The sequence below is a fragment of the Chiloscyllium punctatum genome, chromosome 20 (genome assembly GCF_047496795.1).
Source record: "Chiloscyllium punctatum isolate Juve2018m chromosome 20, sChiPun1.3, whole genome shotgun sequence".
NCBI lineage: Eukaryota > Metazoa > Chordata > Chondrichthyes > Orectolobiformes > Hemiscylliidae > Chiloscyllium > Chiloscyllium punctatum.
This window is the reverse complement of record NC_092758.1, coordinates 49,253,848-49,269,409: the sequence shown is the minus strand read 5'-3', so window position 1 is coordinate 49,269,409 and position 15,562 is coordinate 49,253,848. Positions and strand designations below refer to the sequence as shown.

The window sequence follows — 15,562 nt, the reverse complement described above, 5'->3', positions numbered from 1 at the left end:
GAAATGGATAATAACTGAAGTTGGGAGCATAAAAGACATAAATAGTACAATATCATTGAAAAGGTTGTAACAGAAAAAGGACAGACAGTAACCTTTTCTTATAGCTGTAATTTTCTATTTCTCGCAAACATCTGCATAAGTCATAGCATCATCTCTAGTGCAAACACATCCACCATGGATGCACTGACCAGACCTATATACAACACTCTGGCTGTGGATGAGCTAGGGTTTAAATAATTGTAGAAAAGCCTTCCATTTGTAATGTTCTATGCCTCAGCAAATAAAGGAGAATATCCAACAATGCTACCTTAATAACTTTATCTACCTGTCCTGCTTCTGCTCAGGCTCTGTAGACATGCATTTCAAGGCCTTCTGTTTCTCTACACTCCACAATATTTTGCCATATATGATATTTTTCCTTGCATTGTTTGCTCTCACCAAGTGCATTGCCTCACACTTCTCTGGATTAAATAATATTTGCAGCTTGTTCTTGATTAATGCATTGATATCTTCTTATATTCTACAGTTTTCTTTGTTAGAAGAAAATTGGTAAACCAGTATTGAGTCCTACAGAATCTCAATGGAACCAGTTTTTCAGGTTCAAAATACCAATGAACTGCTACTCTTTCCCATTTGACATTGAGCTAATTTTGGGTTTAACATTTTACACTTGATCCAATTGTCTCTTCTCTTTCTGACCAATCTGATATGTAAGGCATGAGATGAAAACCTTATTTTTTAATATCCAATTGGACCTTGTCATTTCATTTTTAAAAATTCAATCAAGTTAATCAGACGTTTCCTTAGCTGTGCTGATGATCCCTGATTAATTAATGTATTTCTAAATAATGGTTAACAACATCTCTCAAAATTAGGTGTAGGGAATGCTGGTTGACTAAAAAAATTGAGGATTTGGTTAAAAAAAGAAGGAAGCATATGTCAGGTATTGACAGGATAGATCGAGTGAATCCTTAGAAGAGTATAAAGGCAGTAGGAGTATACTTAGAGGGAAATCAGGAGGGCAAGAAGGGGACATGAGATAGCTTTGGCAAATAGAGTTACAGAGAATCCAAAGGGTTTTTACAAGTACAATAAGGACAAAAGGGTAACTAGGGAGAGAATAGGGCCCCTCAAAGATCATCAAAGTGGCCTTTGTGTGGAGCCGCAGAAAGTGGGGGAGATATTAAATGAGTATTTGGCATCAGCATTTATTGTGTAAAAGGCCATGGAAGATATAGAAAATAGGAAAAAGATTGTGACATCTTGAAAAGTTCCCATATTACAGAGGAGGAAGTGCTGGATGTCTTGAAATGCATAAAAGTGGATATATCCCCAGGATCTCATCAGATGTACCCCAGAACTCTGTGGGAAGCTAGAGAAGTGATTGCTGGGCCCCTTGCTGAGATATTTGTGTCATCGATAGTCACAGGTGAGGTACCGGAAGACTAGAAGTTGGCTAATGTGGTGCCACTTTTTAAGAAAGGTGGTAAGGAGAAGCCAGGGAACAATAGACCAGTGAGCCTAACATTGCTGGTGGTCAAGTTGTTGGAGAAAATCCTGAGGAACAAGATTTACATATACTTAGACAGGCAAGGACTGATTAGGGATCGTCAACATGGCTTTGTGTGTGGGAAAACATGTTTCACAAACTTGATTGAGCTTTTTGAAGAAGTAACAAAGAGGATTGATGAGGGCAGAGTGGCAGACATCATCTATATGGACTTCAGTAAGGTGTTTGACAAGGTTCCCCATGAAAAACTGGTTAACAAGGTTAGAGCGTATGGAATACAGGGAGAACTAGCCATTTGGATACAGAACTGGCTCAAAGGTAGAAGACAGAGGGTGGTGGTGGAGGGTTGTTTTCCAGATTGGAGGCCTGTGATCAGTGGAGAGCCACAAGGATCGGGGGCTGGTTCCTCTACTTTTCATCATTTATATAAATTATTTGGATGTGAGCAAAATTGGAAGTGTAGATGACACCAAAATTGCAAGTGTAGTGGACAGTGAAGAAGATTACCTCAGTTTACAACGGGATCTTGATCAGATGGGCCAATGGGCTGATGAGTGACAGATAGAGTTTAATTTAGATAAATGTGAGTTGCTGCGTTTTGGGAAAGCAAATTTTAGCACGACTTATACACTTAATGGTAAGGTCTGAATGAATGTTGCTGAACAAAGAGACCTTGGTGTGCAGGTTCATCGTTCCTTGAAAGCGGAGTCGCAGCTAGATAGGACAGTGAGGAAGGCGTTTGGTACGCTTTCCTTTATTGGTCAGAGTATTGAGTACAGGAGTTGGGAGGTCATATTGCGGCTGTACAGGACATCTGTTAGGCCATTTTTGGAATACTCCGTGCAATTCTGGCCTCCTTCCTATTGGAAAGATGTTGTGAAACTTGAAAGGGTTCAGAAAAGATGTACAAGGATGTTGCCAGGGTTGGAGGATCTGAGCTCTGGAGGGGTTGAAAAGGCTAGGGTTGTTTTCCCTGGAGCATCAGAGACTGAGGGGTGAACTTATTGAGGTTTATAAAATCATGAGGGGCATGGATAGGATAAATAGACAAAGTATTTTCCCTGGGGGAGTCTAGAACTACAGGGCATAGGTTTTGGGTGAGAGAGGACAGGTATAAAAGAGACCTAAGGGGCAACGTTTTCACACAGAGCATGGTACGTGTATGAAATGAGCTGCCAGAGAAGTGGTGGAGGCTGGTACATTTGCAACATTTAAAAGGCATCTGGATGGGTAGATGAATAGGAAGGGTTTGGAGAGATATGTGCCAGGTACTGGCAGGTGGACTAGATTAGGTTGGGATATCTGGTCGGCATGGATGAGTTGAATCAAAGGTCTGTTTCTGTACTGTACATCTCTATGACTCTATACCTCTAATTCGCCCAATGCCAAAGATTACCCAGTTAGCCTATAATTACCCAGCCTACTGCGTTCCCCCTTTTTAAGTAATAGTACAACATTAAGAGTCCTTCACACCCCCTACCACACTTCTCACCACAGAATATCAGGAAATAATAGTCAAAGCCTGTTCCAGTTCCTTCCTTGCTTCTGTTTGGTATAAATTTCATCCAGTTCTGATTAGGTCTTCAATTTCAAAGATACTAAGCCTTGCAAGGTTTGTGAAGGTTTGTAGCTCAGGTTGAGGTTTAGGGTGTAGGTTTGCTCGCTGAGCTGTAGGTTTGATATCCAGATATTTCATTACCTGGCTAGGAAACATCATCAGTGGCGACCTCCAAGTGAAGCGAAGCTGTTGTCTCCTGCTTTCTATTTATATCTTTCTCCTGGATGGGGTTCCTGGGGTTTGTGGTGATGTCATTTCCTGTTCTTTTTCTGAGAGGTTGATAGATGGCATCTAGATCTATGTGTTTGTTTATGGCGTTGTGGTTGGAGTGCCAGGCTTCTAGGAATTCTCTGGCATGACTTTGCTTAGCCTGTCCCAGGATAGATGTGTTGTCCCAGTCAAAATGGTGGTTTTTTTCATCCGTGTGTAGGGCTACGAGGGAGAGAGGGTCTTGTCTTTTTGTGGCTAGCTGGTGTTCGTGTATTCTGGTGGCTAACTTTCTTCCTGTTTGTCCTACGTAGTGTTTGTGGCAGTCCTTGCATGGAATTTTGTAGATGACGTTGGTTTTGTCCATGGGTTGTACTGGGTCTTTTAAGTTTGTTAGTTTTTGTTTGAGAGTGTTGGTGGGTTTGTGTGCTACTAGGATTCTGAGGGGTCTCAGTAGTCTGGCTGTCATTTCTGAAACTTCTTTGATATATGGTAAGGTGGTTAGGGTTTCTGGCTGTGTTTGGTCTGCTTGTCGTGATTTGTTCTTGAGGAATTTGCGCATTGTATTTTTTGAGTATCCGTTCTTCTTGAATACATTGTATAAGTGGTTCTCCTCTGTTTTCGAAGTTTGCCTGTGCTGCAGTGTGTGGTGGCTCGTTAGAATAGTGTTCTGATACAGCTTTGTTTGTGTGTGTTGGGATGGTTGCTGGTGTAGTTAAGTTATTTGGTCAGTGTTCGTCACTTTTCTGTATATGCAGGTTTGTAGTTCTCCGTTGTCCTTTCTTTCGACTATGATGTCCAGGAATGCGAGTTTGTTGTCGGTTTCTTTCTCCTTGGTGAACTCTATGCCTGTGAGGGTGTTATTGATGATGTTAAATGTCTCTTCTATCTTGTTTCGTTTTGTGATGACAAAGGTGTCAGCTACATAGCGGACCCAGATTTTTAGTTTGATGGTTGGTAGGGCTGTTTGTTCTAGTCTTTGCATTACTGCTTCTGCTATGAATCCTGATAGCAGAGATCCCATGGGTGTGCCGTTGGTTTGTTTGTAGATTATGTTGTTGAAAGTGAAGTAGGTGGTGAGGCACAGGTCCACTAGCTTCATAATGTTTTCGCTGGTAATGTGATTGATGTTGGTTGGTGTGTGTGTGTGATGGTCTCTTCTAAAAGTGTGGTAACAAACTCCAACCACAACGCTATAAACAAACACATAGATCTTGATGCCATCTATCAACCCCTCAGAAAACGAATAGGAAATGACATCACTACAAACCCCAGGACCCCCATCCAGGAGAAAGATATAAATAGAAAGCAGGAGACAAAAGCTTCGCTTCACTTGGAGGTCGCCACTGATAATGTTTCCTAACCAGGTAATGAAACGTCTGGATATCAAACCTACAGCTCAGTGAGCAAAACTACAGCCTATACTAAGCCGTCTTGTAACTTCCCTCCCATCTGTTGTCCAAGACAGTTCAACCCTGAAAGAGTTTACTGACATCACTGCCCATCAGAACAGATGAGACTGTTCCTAGGATAGAGTTAACCAGTTCCCTACAAAATTTTACATGTGTGTACCAGAGTGTATTTCATGCTTCAGTGGTTGATCTTTGTGTGAGTAACATGGAGCTAATGTAGTGATGTGCATTTAAGCTTAAGTTTAACCTTATTGTCTCACAAGAGGCAATCATGTATCTCAGAATAATTAGCTATTAAGTCATATGTATTCATCAAAAGTAAATCTTTTTTTTTGCTGAAGAGTCCATGTGAGCTCTCCCCTGAAACTGATACCAGCAAGAAGGATCGGCAGTAGTGAATCTACCCAACCTTTCTTAGCACCATTATGAAATGGTGAATCGTAGAAAGGAATTGCCAGTACAGCATTACCATGCATTTTACAGCCATTTTTTTCAGACCCTCCCTATATATCTACAGTGCAGCATGTTCATCTTTTGTCAATACAGATGTAAGGTGTTTAAAAACCCCCTATGTCAACTTGACACGATCAAAATATGGTGAGCCTGAAAAAGAACTGAGAGGAGAATTTATGTGGCAATATTAAGCTGACAATTTGAGGAAAAATATTTTAACTGTCAGTCTTGACATTTCTGTTCCTTTTATTTCATTTACCACTTCAAAACTTTGCTGAAACAAGTGTACACATACCTTTCTGTGAACTTTGAACCTGACCATGTGCATAAAACCAATATTGTTACAAAGAATTAATGAAGATAAAGCAAAGAAAGAGAGGTTTAGGGCATGCTGAATATATTGTCAATTTTCTTCTCTGCAGGCATCTGTAATGTGACTCAAAATCAGGCTTTACAAAATAAAGACTAAATGCAATTTCAGACTAATTTAGTTATTATTTTTCCTTGATCTTGAACATTTGAGAGAATGCTGGTAACCTGAATGACACTCATTTTTAGCTTAGAGAAGCTAAGAGAAACATTTAGGTCACAATCTGATTTAATAGAATTGCAACAATTGAGCCAAAGATTCCAACAGCAGAATTCTACAGTGCTCCAATCAATGTAATTCAGGGTCAGAATGTTTTTCTTAGATTGTGTTCCATTTACATTTACACAGATTGAATCTTACCATATTAACAATATGATTTGTTTCACTTTCCTAATCTGAGGAATTTTGTTATAATTTTAGTGCATGAGCAGTAAATCTTGCAACAATTCATTCAAAAACGTGATTTCCCATCAAGGAATACGTAAATAATATCAAATGAAATTAATCAACAGCAGAGAATGAGATCTAGTTGTTGATATCTCTATTGATTTTAAACTTTTATATATGGACTTTTATTAGTTTTCCAAAGGGAACCATTGTGTCGACTGATGTGATTTAGTGATGTTATGCTTGACTTTAAAAAAACATGGTAAGCTGGAACGAAATATTAATCTATTATCAATGACTATAGAGCTACTCCAAAGGATCCAGAAGTGACAGTGTTCTTTAATGGAACTAAATGGAAGGAATTAAAATCAATGTTATTCATGCGGATTTTTAAAATGGAGCGGGAACTTGCTCCTTAAATTAAGGTATTTGGTAATAGTAAAGAGGTATAGTCCCAGATAACCACAGAGCTACTCTGTCACTAGAGAGAGACAACCCGTGATAGCTTAACATGAAGGTCACCATGCCTGAGGTGAGTGGCATGGTTGAGAAGATGGAACCTTTATGGTGACCTGAGCCAGTGTAGGAATTGAACCCACACTGTCAGCATCGCACTGTATCATAAGCCAGCCATCTAAGCTAACCAATCCCAATAGGTCAAGCGATTGTGGAAGCGTTGGTAAGAATTTGGCTGAAGGACAGAAAACAAAGGATAGTGGCTGGTTAGCTGCTGTTAGGCTGCAGTTGAAATGTTTCCATGTTAAATGTGCTTCAGCTTAGAATGAATTAATGGATATGGTGCAAATCAGATCAATTGAGGTGTTGCCAGAAGTGAAAGGTTTTTATTACAGAAAGAATAACTTTACAAGCTTTAAGATAAAACTAAAAATTAAAATAAATGCAGAATACAGTTATAACAAATCAGTAACCCAGAAAGAAAATGGACACAAACAAAGTAGTCTATTGATTCACTCTGAGCTTATTTTACACTACACTTCATACCTTGGGACTCTTTTTATTAGAATAAAAAGTAGTTTTATGTAAGTGTTTAAATTACATTTTGCTTTGAAAAGATAACCGATTGTAAATAATGTTCACTAATGAGACATTAATAACTGAGTTAAATTTAAGATAATCTTCAAAAGGATGATGAAAAGCACCATTAGCCAATTGTTTTATCTTCCAGAAAAATGAAGGTACAGGCAGAGTCTTTAATTCCTTTTAAAATTTAGAAAGAATTAAAAGAAGTACAGGAAAAGGTAAAATTGATTTTCATCAGATAGCCAGTTTGGCACAATGGAACAAATAGCTCTTTCTGAAGAGGTCACTTTTGTCATTTCTGCATTAAATTGCTTCTCCCACCATTCTACCCAATCCAGTATTTTGATGTCTTTTATTTTACCCCTACTTTACATGATGAACAAATTTTGGACATTATCCTTATGCTCAGAACCAAATCATCTATATTTTTAAACATTATAGATGGTAAACCTCTTCCAAAATGAACAGCACTCATAAACCTTAACCAAGTGTTTATTTCCTAACATCCAACTTTATTATCCCAGTCGATGGTAATGCTGGATACTTAGATTAAACAGTGAGACAGCCTGATGGATGATATTTTTTTTTCTTCTTTGTTTACCATGACGGTCAGTCACTGGCAGTCTCTTGTGAATTTGTGCAATGTAATTTTTAACAAAAAAGCACAAATGTTTATCACACACAAAAAAAAACTTATTGGACTATACAAGAAGTATTTGGACAAATCGTGGAAAAAAGTGTTCAACTTTTGCCACAACATAAACTTATAGACCCATGAAACCTGAGAGAAGATTAACATCTCCATATTAAAGTTCCTTGTTCATCTGGTATGGCTGTAATCCGTTTCCTTTTTAACAAAGGTCTGTGCATTTATTCATACTAGCTTCTTCAAGTAATGGCTCTGTCCAAGACCTTTAAACATTTGAGTAGCTGACTTACCATCACCACTGAACATGGATTCCTTCAGCTCAGGTCCTCAACAGTCTTGCAAGAAATTTTCCCCTCTGACACCTTCACATGTTCTGCTTCTAGAAATTTCTTCTAAGCAAATAAATGTCTTCACCCTTTTTTTCCTGTTGCTAATAGCACCTTCTGCTATTAAGGATCTCTTCTTTTGGAAAGAATCTGTTTCTGTTCTGGCTCTCCCTCTCTGGGGTCTAAAACTCAAGATAGCGAAAACTATAGCAACCAATTCCCTAAACAGCTTGCTAGTTATTTAGCTAAATCATCTGATTTCTTGGAAGTGCTATTTTTAATGCACTTTTTCAAAAAATATTAAAATTACAATTTATCTGTCTTCTATTTTAGAACACAAGTTCCCAAATAATAATGTTATAAACTTCAATTTTATGAATAGATTTTTACAGGCATGTTTCTTTTTGTGTGTGATATCAACTATGGGAAGCTTATTGAGCATCTTTTGAAAACCATATGTACCATGTTGAATATATATTCATTTCATCTGTAAAATCAGTCACTGTAAATTCTCTTAAAACTTAAAACACAATGTTGGATGAAAGCAAGGAATGTTAAACTAATGTGCCCACTAAAAATTTATGAGGTCTCATCAGCTAACCATCGCAATTTTACTTGATGTTGAAGTATTGACATTCCATTTCCTATTCATAATCCTCCTAAGTTCTCATGATTCATGAACTGTTCCTTTGGACATTCTGTATGTCACTTCACTACTTAAGAAAGGTGACAGAAGGACACCCAGGAATAGAGATCAATTAGTCTAACAACTGTTGTCTGGAAATTACTCAATTCTAAGGATAGAGCAGCTGAAATGTTTCAACTGATTTAAGAAAACCAACATGAATTTTTAAAGGTTATGTCATGCTTGACCAGTCTAATTAAAATTTTTTGAAGAGGTGACAAAAAATTGTGGCCAGGCTATGTATATTTTTGTTATTTATGTACGTTTCTAGAAGGTATTGGGCAAAGCTGTTCATAAGAGATTACAAATAGTTCTTCCCTTACATGATGGTTGCGTTCTTATGCAATACTGCATTAGAAACAGCACTTAAAGTGTTGGTGATGTAATCGCGTTTCAGCCAACACACATTTTAAAATTTTGTACTTTAGAAAGTGTCCCCAATTCATCAATCATGTTACAGTGAACTTGCATTAACAAAATGTGTGCTATAGCAGAATGACCCATATATTTAAGTAGCTGAAAGAACTGAGTTGGGAGAACAAAAAACAAATTAATGTTGGATTATCCCACAAGTGAGTACTTATAAAAGTGTTAGGTTGAATGGATTCCTATTCTTCCATGTAACAGACCATCAATAATGTCTATCCCTTAAAGAATGCAGTCTGACCATAATAAGTGAAGGGCTCTGTTCTGTTGCCAGCTGTTTCCCATATAGCAGTTGTTGAATTGAGAGGTTGACAGACATGGTACACTTATACTGCATGTTTGTTGTCTGAGCAATTTTTTTTACACTGTTTGCTGGAACAATTCTGTTGCGTAAAAGATCAAGACCATAAATGCCTCACTGCAATCAACAAAGCTATTCTTGATGAAGCAGTCTGGCTCTGGGGAAGTACAAAGTGCATACGAACATGGCTTTATTGATCTTCTTCAAAATGTACCTCTTTTGTTGCTGCTGTGATTCTCCTCCCCACATCGCTAGAGTTCATACCTCCTTTGAAAACAAGGTACAGTGTGACATGACTTGGGGAAATCAAGCACAAAGAACACCTGGATCAGTTTAAGTAATCTAGATTGCAGTAATGTTGCAATATACTTCAGTAGCATCAATTCTCTCACAGTAACAATTGGAGACAGTAGCAGTGCCTGACAAAAAGCTACAACAAAATGAGAAATATAGCAATACATCTATAATGGAATACAACTGAAGAAAAAGGTACGTCAAGCTGTGTCCATTATAGATGACGCTGAGCATCTGCAGTGCTATTTAAGAACTCCAAATGTGTGGAGGGAGCAACTCATAATCTAAGTAAATTCAGAGGTCTTACTGAACCTAACGCACAACAGATGTGCAGGCTGCCACATCCATTTGTAGATTATGTTGTGATGTCCAGTAAAATCAATTATTTAAAAGGGCTCAGCATGATCTTGTGTTCAGAGCTGATACCAGATTTGCTGTTGTTTTATGTGTCCTGAAGAGTAACTTATTGATTTATTAATATGAATAATGATATAAAATATTGCTTGAAAAAGAAGCTCACTTTCAGTGGAGCGTCTTAATCCTGAAATTCCTGACAAAAAATGCTGCCATTACATGGTTAGCCAGAACAAAAAAATTGTCGTGAGATCAGTTTTCATGGGCATCTGAGGACAGATACATTTGCAACCATTTTATTCAAATGAGCACCAGAGCAAGTTAAACTTGCTTCATTTATTCATCAGATGTGAGTGTCGCTGGCAATGCCAACATTTATTGGCTGTCCCTAATTTGAAAAGGTGGTGGCAATAACTGAGCAACATACAATGTCATTTCACAGGGCAATCAAGTGTTAAACACATTCTGGCCCTGGAGCCATGTATCATCCCTGCAAAATAATGTTTTTTCTACAGTTAAATCATATCAATGAACCAAACTGGTTTAATGATAGCCCAGTAGTTTCACATTTAACATTAAATAGAGTAGCTGTGGTAGGATTTGAACATGTCTCAAAATTTGTAGTCTGAGCCTTTGGATTACAAGTCCACAAGCACTATACAACCATGGATATTTTTTAAAAAATAAGAGACCAAAGTGAGTGTTCTGGAATGTCAAGATTTCACTCAGGCTGAATTGGGCTTGACATTACTTGTACTATTATAATTCGTTGCAGATTTGGAAAACTGGCAAGTTTGAAACTACAGTGCTTAGTTGCATTGTGCCAAAGTAACCCACTGTCCCTGCTCTGTTAACTGCACCCACTCCGCATGTCAACACTGATGCCTGCATGTACAACTTTGATCCATAGGATTTGATAAGGGTACAACCAGGCTCCAACTATGTGTTCCTTTCTGTTCTCTCCATTCCTCAGGATATTTTGCCAGGAATGTTTGGCCTTTTGCATGCTCTGCCCAGTGTTTCATATTGCCTTACTTGGTTTGCCATCACCTGATGTACTCTCTCTGTCACCATATAGAGAAACTCAAAGGCATTCCGGGGAGATAGTAGCGTACTGGTAATGTCACCGATCTATTAGTTCAGAGGCATGGGCTGAAACTACGGATACGGGCTTCAAATCCAATCATGGCAGCCGGTGTAATTATAATATACTTAATAAATCTGGAATTGGAGGTTAGTCATCATGAAACCACCAAGGACGGTTGTAAAAACAGAGCTGCTAACTTTGCCTAATTTAGCTGATATGAGTCCAAATCCCTGACAATGTGGTTCACTTTTAATTACCTTTTGAAATGGCCCAGACTCCATTCAAGAGCAATTTGGGATGGGCAATAGAAACTGGTATTGTCCATGATACCAACAAACCATGAAAAATTAAAGAGGAAGAAAGAATTACATCTGAGGGAGGGATTCAAATGAGGTGAATTAATAGCGTTTGTTCAGACTTCATTACTATTCTTATCTGGAAGCTGTGTGAAAATTATTGTCAGCTGAAAAAAGAAATAGAACAATTTATTAAGATGTGTGAAAGAAATAATAACATAATTTTTGTTCCAAGCAGAAAACACAATTGTATGAACACCTTATTATATAAATATTAATTGTTTCTGAAGTAGCAAGTGGCAAACTCTAAATTCCTGTTACATTTATAGGGATTAGTTTACTGATTCCACCAGAAGCCATTCCTCGAGGCAAGATCTATGAACTTTATCTTACTGTCCACAAAAAAGAAGATGTGAGGTATGTGACAACTCAAACGTAGATCATGCTACAGTTCTCATTCTACTTTGCCCATATAATCTGCAATCCTGCAAATTTACCACTTCTATAGCAAGTTCATAAGTTGGATCAGTTGGATCTTTCATGTTAATTAACATTCTGATGTATATTGAAGTCTAACAAAATAGAACTTAAATAATACAGACTATTATACAGTCTGATGTTAAGTTAATAGTTTATGTAGGGCATCATCTGGGCAGAATACCTGAAAGAAAATCAATGGTCTTCTAAGTTACTAATTTAAAAAGGCAGAGAATTGGACAGGTCTGCAGTCGCCGTTTATACTTGTGGTTTTCCAAGTAATCGTCCACTCCCAATTGCTGGAAGAGAGAAAATGCTCCATTTTTACTATATCCATCTTTACCAACTACTCAAGTGACCGTAAAAACTCTTTGGTCACAATATAGACTATGCTTGATTGAAGTTTGATGGTAGCCTCCAAGTTAATCTTGCAAGAGTTTACCATGTCAGTGGGAAATATCTAAATAATATGGGTAAGGTATATACAAGCGGGGCTTCAGACTTGTCTCCCCATCTTCCAATGCCTGTTGGAATCCATGGCACTGTCACCATTACCCCTTTCCCTGGACAGGAGCAGCCTTTTGCTCACAAGAACTCAGCAAAGGGCATTGCCCAGGCCTTTTTAAAAGAGAAAATGCTCAATTTGTCAATCAACTTCTACTTCATTCTCCTCCACGGGATCACTTGGGCCCTTGTGAAGGTTGGTACATCTTCACTTCTATAACGTACTGACTGTCGCAATTTTGTCCAGGAATTGAAATTACCAGCTTAGAGATTCGCTGATCTAACCCTCTCCAGTTGACTTGTGATGCCTGGAAACATAGAGACACAGCAAAGTCTTTGGTGCTTTCCTGTAAATTGTGCTAGTCTCCTGCCAGATTTACAATGAAAGCCTGAGGAGTTGTGAAATTTCAGACATTACCATATTTCTATTTTGCCTATAAGCAGGCAGCTGTGCTGAGAATGTGCCATTGTTGGTTTCAATCTGACCAAATAGTCCCCAGTTTAAAGCAGAATATTTCTCCCTAAAAAGGTATGATGGGAAGAATTGTAACACATTCAGGATTATTTTCAAATTTTATCAGGAGATATTTTTACATTTCTTTTGCTCAATTTCAACAAACTCAATTATTTAAGATTTGTTTCTCTTGGGGCATTGCTGCACTTTTTTTTATTAGAGTCCAGTCAGGACATAGTTTTAGAGAAATTACAATTTTGCTGCTGTCATGAATTTATGTTTAGATTTAGGAATTATTCCAAGAAATAATTCTGAATTATAAATATCATTTTTTTAAAAAAAATCTGATCCCAGCACATATATTTGATAAATTGTATCCATGTGGTTTGCAGAGCTGCTCATCTAAACTTAACAATTATCTCAGTTTTATTTATTAAGTCATATTATACAATATGTTAGCCTCCTGGTTAGTTTTGTTGTGTTTTGTACAAGATCACTATTTAACTTGTTCAGAAGCATGTACTGTTTAACAGAACTAGAATGACAATAATGTGCTGTTGAATGACAAAGACTCACAATCATGGTTCATTGCTCAGTAAGTTCCTGATCTGAGTTGTACTTTCAGTTGCAGTGAGGGACTGGAAACTATGGAACGCCATGGGCTGTATGTCTGACATGAAATGTGAATGTTAACTATCGAGGGAATTGACATTGTATTGAGGCAACTCAGAGTGGAACCTACTATATGGATGAAAGTGGAATTCTATTGCACCTCCTGCAAAATTCAATTTGAAATTTGAAAAGTATTGGAATATACTTTTACAAATTTTATGAATAAGGTGTACTTTTGGGGTCAAATAATCAAGCTGAGAAAAAGGTTTGATGTTAAGGAAATCAAAACAGTTTATTTGGTCCCTGTGGAGATTCTTTGTCCCTCAGAAGTTCAGTGATTTTGTATTATGTAACACTATCTTGAAATTTTAAAAAACTATGAATCCTGAAAATTATGATGTAGAGGCTTTTTGATTTCTCGAGAACCAAGACAAAATGTGAACTTAACATATTCTCAAAATTATGTGGACAGAGAAATGTTCCTGCAATTAAACAGCATAATGGCCTCCAAACACTCTGGCCCATTGTGAGAATGGCAATCTTCATTTTATATAGTTGAATTAAATGGTGTTCAATAAAAGTGCTTTTGAAAATAAATTGTGAGATGAATAATAGAAAACATAGAACTGAATAATACATCTTTTCTGCATTATTTATTCTACATTGCTCATGTGTTTTTACCATTTTGATAATTGAGGTTACCTCTAGCAGGATGCCAGACCCTGCTCAGTCCAGTTGTAAGCTGTGGGCCTCCAGGTGTCCTGCTCACTGGGCCAGTCATCCTTAGCATTCAACATTGTGCAGAAGGAAATCTGGAAAACTGGTCTATAAAGCTGAAGAAACAATCGCCTCAAGGAAACTGGGAGGTAAAAAGAAGATATTTTCTACATTTCAGATAAAAAAAAGTTACATTCTCATTTAAGATAGTTTCATTTATGGGATAGCCATTGATGTAAAAATAATATCCAGAGAAAATCATTTTTTGAATGATTGTTTTAGTGTATATGGAAATTGTGAATAAAATTTCACAAGTGATTTCAGAAACTTGAACCATAGTTCCACCTTATGGTCAGAGCCTGAAGCTGCCTTACAACAGAAGATGTGTCGGTATTGAATGAGAAATAATCGGCATAACAATTTACAATGTTAAACAAAGACAAAAAAATACAGAAATAATGACATTAAAGTTTGTAGACAGCAAATGTATTCATTGAGTTTTGACTTACAGTTAACACAGAGTACAGAAAAGTGTATTGCCCAGAACTCATTTCCCTGTGATCAGTTAGGATCGACTTCATAATATGATTGGGTCACAAGTAGAAGGTGGCAGATTCCCTTGTCTGAGAAATGTTAGCAAATCAGTTAAGGTTTTACAAGAATTCAGCAGTTGTGATGATCCCCCAACCCACAAATCATTAGACTTATTGAATTCAACATTCTCTCAGCTACTGTCATTTATAAATACTTCTTGAAGTTGAACTCTAAAATTGAACTATTATTAATAAGTGTCATAGACTCATTTAAATTATTTTCTGTTCCAATGTTTGTATTAAGGAAGTTTTGATAAAAAAGCTAGCACTAACTTATTTGTAAATACCAATAATACAAAGGTAATTTATTAAAGTCAAATTTTAGGTTACATATGTAGATTGTTGCATTGCACCTGGGCTGTATCATTCAAGATAATGTGAATTTACGTCAAACAATTTTAAGTCATGGTAAATAAAAGGTAAAATTCTGAAACTACCAGAATTTTAAAATAAAAGCAAAAAAATGCTGAAAGAACTCAGGACATCAAGTAGCATCTGAGGAGAAAGAAAAGAATTACCAGGCATGATTTAGTTCTAGTGCACAAATTGTGGAGGTAGGAGTCTCGAACGGTGAGTAACTGCCTGTTCCAACCCACCATTATGAAAACAGCAATCAGGTACTTCTGTGCTCATCGATCTATCAGGTTTGGTAAGTGACCAAAAAGTCCCAGCCCAATTGAACTGCCAGGCAGTTTGAGGCTGGTAAGCCATTGAGAGCTGCAGAGAGGCATTGAAGGCCTGGGCTGAGAAACTATTGAAATCAGCAGTGGTTACAGGGAGAGGGGTCAGAGGCAAGGGCAGGAAAGTATTATCCCCCTGTCCTGACTGATTCCTCATGTTGCCAGATTG

At 37.4% G+C, this 15,562-nt stretch overlaps 1 protein-coding gene across 4 annotated transcripts in view; it reads left to right on the top strand.

Moving 5' to 3' along the window:
• unc5a (unc-5 netrin receptor A) overlaps nt 1–15,562 on the top strand; it is a 586,231-nt gene that overhangs the window by 491,380 nt on the left and 79,289 nt on the right. For all 4 annotated transcript variants that reach the window (XM_072590883.1, XM_072590882.1, XM_072590885.1 and 1 more), the window contains exons 10-11: nt 11,686–11,773; nt 14,101–14,269. In XM_072590883.1, the coding sequence (XP_072446984.1) occupies nt 11,686–11,773; nt 14,101–14,269 (257 nt within the window). The remainder of the gene's footprint in view (nt 1–11,685; nt 11,774–14,100; nt 14,270–15,562) is intronic.